The 3,951-nt window shown below is 53.3% G+C and overlaps 1 protein-coding gene across 1 annotated transcript; it reads left to right on the top strand.

The window, feature by feature from the left end:
- The first annotated feature begins 94 nt into the window (after nucleotides 1-94).
- S100A6 (S100 calcium binding protein A6) lies at nucleotides 95-780 on the top strand. The gene is made up of 2 exons (XM_004714732.2): nucleotides 95-269; nucleotides 558-780. The coding sequence occupies exons 1-2, from the start codon at nucleotides 132-134 to the stop codon at nucleotides 690-692; spliced, it is 273 nt and encodes a 90-aa protein (XP_004714789.1). The 5' UTR covers nucleotides 95-131; the 3' UTR covers nucleotides 693-780.
- Nucleotides 781-3,951: the final 3,171 nt, after the last annotated feature.

The following is a 3,951-nucleotide window of genomic DNA, read 5'->3' as shown; positions in this document are numbered from 1 at the left end:
GACAGGAGAGGAAAGATAGAAAGGAGAGAGGACAGAGAGAGAACCAGGGACAGGCTCTCGGGTGTGTGGGTGAGTGAGGAGTGCCAGTCGCCCATGGCCGCTCATGTGTCCCCAGCTCCAAGATCTTTGCTATGGCATGCCCCCTGGACCAGGCTATCGGCCTCCTGGTGGTGGTCTTCCACAAGTACTCTAGCAGAGAGGGAGACAAGAGCACCCTGAGCAAGAAGGAGCTGAAGGAGCTGATCCAGAAGGAGCTGACCGTCGGCGCGGTGAGTGGGCCTCTCCTTGGACACCCACCTCTTGCCCTTGACAGACGGAAGGAAGAGACAAGGAGGTGCCCAGGGGCATCTGATTGGCATTTATCCACATTTTGGGGTCCGGGTCTGGGTCCCTTCCTAAGCTATGGACCCACTCTCCTGAGGGGGTGGGGTTGAACACTCCCAGCCTGGAATTCACTGCCCCCGGGGGAGCAGGGTGGCAGAGGCAGCAGACAGGTAGGGAGTGCACCCAGGGTTCTCCCCACCACTGAGCCTGGGTCTTCTGTGCTCACACCTTAGAGGCTGCAGGACGCAGAGATTGCCAAGCTGATGGACGACCTGGACCAGAACAAGGACCAGGAGGTGAACTTCCAGGAGTACGTCACCTTCCTGGGGGCCTTGGCGATGATCTATAACGAGGCCCTCACTGGCTGATCATAAACCCTTTTAGGGCCCCCACTGAGTCCAATCCAGTGATGGGGAGTTGTACAATAAATATATATCTTTTGGGGGGTCAGATCTACACCTGTCTCTGGCTGTGCAACTATTTCTGCTTTCTCTTTCGTCCTGAGGCTAATCAGAAGGCCTACCCACAGTCAACCTCTGGGGGAGACTCCCTGGCTGGAGTCTGGTGGGAGGGTCCACAAGAGGGGGACCCCCACCCTGACAAGGCAGATGGGTTAGAAAAAGAGGTCCCCTCAGAAGAAGCTATTTTCGGGAAAAGCGCCCATGGTCCTCAGCTGAAAGTGTTCTGGGGCAAACTTAGAGAAGGAAATGGTGGCCAGATGAGCTGCCACCAGGGGGAAGGGGGTTGGCATGGGGGTGTTGCTCAAGTTCTGGGGAAGAAGTGAGTTTTGCTCTGGGTATGGTGAGAGGGGGTAGGCCCTGGAGCAGGACAGATGCACGCTGTTACCAAGGTGAAGGAGGGCCGAGGAAGCACATTGGAGATGTTCAAGGCCTAGCCCCTGGAGGCTGGAGACCAGTGAAGACACTGTGGGGCTGTCTTCCCCTATAGCTGCCCGTTTCAGAGCTGCAGGTGGTGGCAGCTCACTTTAGGGGTCTGTCCCTGAAGTCAGGGACGAGGTTTTCTTCTTATTGGGCTGATGGTCCGAGGAGCTGGCAGCTGTGGGAGTCAAGGGGCTCACACATGGGGCGGGATCAAACATAACTTCAAGTCTTTTATCATCCATATGACCCAACCCAGCTCTACAGCCTCAGCAGAATGAATCACCCCAATTATTCCACTGGAGCTCAGCCTGCCTCCCCCATCACCCCCTTCCCCTGTCCCTACCCCTAGTGACTAATTGTTTGCATTACTGTCCAGTTGTCTGAATTAGTGTTTTCAGGGCGGAGGGAGAGGGGAAGGAAAGAGGGTGAACTGCTTCAGGGCCAGGAGGCATTTGCCTTGACTCTCCTTCCTCTGGGGTTTCTTCTGAGTGGGCAAATTTAAAGAGGTCCTGACATCAGATGGAGATGAGATCACACCATCCTTTCTTACCTCGTTGCTTCCCTCAGGGCTCAACGTGGTAGAATGGAGTCTTCCTCCACATTTGTTGGGTGGGGTTCCGGGAATCCTTACCAGAGGGCTGGGAGTCGCACCTTAGCGAAGGCCCTGCTCCTCTAAGTCCCTCCTCTTTCGAGAAGGGGAGTGAAAGAGGACAGAGCTACCTGTTCAGCTCACTCTGTAAGGGTGCTCCCCCCAGTGAAGGAGGGCGCGCCCCCGTGTGGGCAGACAGCAGAACTGGGTGGTGGTCTTGATTCCTGGGGGAGGGCTCATAGTGGTGGGAGATGCCGGTGGTGGGACCCCAGCCAGGCTGCCAGGGAGCTCTTTTTAAACAGGAGACAGGACACGGATTCCCAGAGATGCAGGGAGTGGGTCATTTGGCTCCTCTACCTGTCATCGAGTCAACGCTGACTCATAGCGACACGAAGTGTTTACTTACGACACAAAGTGGTTTCGAACTGCCGACCCTGGACATCACAGCCCGGACATGTAACCACTACACCACTAGGGCTCATTCAAAACTCACTGCCATTGCACGGAGTACCACTTTTAGGGACCCTGTAGGTTCCTAGCAGTCATCAAAACAAGACAAAAAGGAACCCCAAACCCCAAACTGCCGGGGAGTTGATTCACTAGTGATTCGTAGTGGCTATATAAGGACACGATTGAACTGCCCTGTGTGCTTCTGACTCACGGGAGTAGAAAGTCCGATCGTTCTCCTGTGGAGCCGCAGGTGGTTTCCAGCTGCGGGGTTTGTGGTTAGCAGCCCGATGAGTAACCACCAGGCCCCTGCCTCCAGGACACCTGCAGGAACCAGACTTCCTGTAAAACATACCCACTATGAGCAAGTCCACGAAGGGCTTGTCCGAACAAATGGATTCACATCCCCACCCTTCCTCCTCCGTGCAAATCAGGACTCCCCTAGGTGAGGGCTAGGAGTTGATTCAGGGGCTGAGCCACTGCTGTGGGGACAGAGGCACCCCCTCCTCTGTTCCTGAGTCTTCTCACACGTGGACCGGGAATAGTAATATAGTCTGTACAGCTGTCTTCCGAGGCTCACAGAGTCGTTGGACAGTGTCCAGGGAGCTGTGGTGAGTGGGTGAGCCGGCGGTTGCTAAGAAACCACCAAGTGCCCTGCCCACGTGCTAAATAAACAGGGCCACTCTTCAGCTTGTGCTTCTCTGGCAGGAAAGGAGGGCAAGGGAAACATGGATTAAAAAAAAAGAAAAAAGAAATAAAAAAGAAACGAAAACAGTCAACTAGCAAAGCTGTGTTTGCCTGGGGAGCATTTTTGTGTGTGTGCGTGGGGGTGGCAAACAGTGACCTGGTTGTAATTGGTGGGGGCAGCATTCCAAGGGTGGAAGTGAGTGTGGAAGGGCCCGCAGACTGGCCATTAAAAAAAATCATTTTATTGGGGCTCGTACAACTCATCACAATCCATCCATCCATCCATTGTGCCAAGCACGTTTGTACATGTGTTGCCATCATCATTCTCAAGACCTTTTTTTTCTACTTGAGCCCTTGGTATCAGCTCCTCCTTTTTACCCCTCCCTCCCTGCACTCCCTCCCTCACCAACCCTTGATAATTTATAAATTATTATTATTTTGTCATGTCTTAGACTGTCTGATGTCTCCCTTCACCCACTTTTCTGTTGTCCCTCCCCCAGGGAGGGGGTTATATGTAGATCCTTGTGATTGGTTCCCCCTCCCCCACCCCTTTCCCTTACCCTCTTGGTATCACTACTGTCATTATTGGTCCGGAGGGGTTCATCTGTCCTGGATTCCCTGTGTTTCCAATTCTTATCTGTACCAGTGTACATCCTCTGGTCTAACCAGATTTGTAAGGTAGAATTGAGATCATGATAGTGGGAGGGGGAGGAAGCATTAAAGAACTAGAGGAAAGTTGTATGTTTCATCGTTGCTGTACTGCACCCTGACTGGCTTGTCTCCTCCCATCGACTCTTCTGTATAAGGGGATGTCCAGTTGCCTACAGATGGCCTTTGGGTCTCCACTCCACACTCCCCCTCATTCACAATGATACGATTTTTTGTTCTGATGATGCCTGATATCTGATCCCATCGACACCTCGTGATCACACAGGCTGGTGTGCTTCTTTCATGTGGGCTTTGTTGCTTCTGAGCTAGGTGGCCGCTTGTTTACCTTCAAGCCTTTAAGACCCCAGACACTCT

Source organism: Echinops telfairi, unplaced genomic scaffold, assembly GCF_000313985.2.
Source record: "Echinops telfairi isolate 266 unplaced genomic scaffold, ASM31398v2 ScPeMD7_7425;HRSCAF=8463, whole genome shotgun sequence".
In the NCBI taxonomy this organism is placed as follows: Eukaryota; Metazoa; Chordata; class Mammalia; order Afrosoricida; family Tenrecidae; genus Echinops; species Echinops telfairi.
Note: the sequence above shows the minus strand (reverse complement) of the source record. Positions and strands in the feature narration are given on the sequence as shown.

What these genes read in the sequence shown, in the direction of transcription:
- S100A6 (XM_004714732.2), top strand. Translation starts at nt 132, where the DNA reads ATGGCATGCCCCCTGGACCAGGCTATCGGCCTCCTGGTGGTGGTCTTC. An exon ending in AGGAGCTGACCGTCGGCGCG is followed by an intron (nt 270 to 557) that starts GTGAGTGGGCCT and finishes CTCACACCTTAG; the next exon opens with AGGCTGCAGGACGCAGAGAT.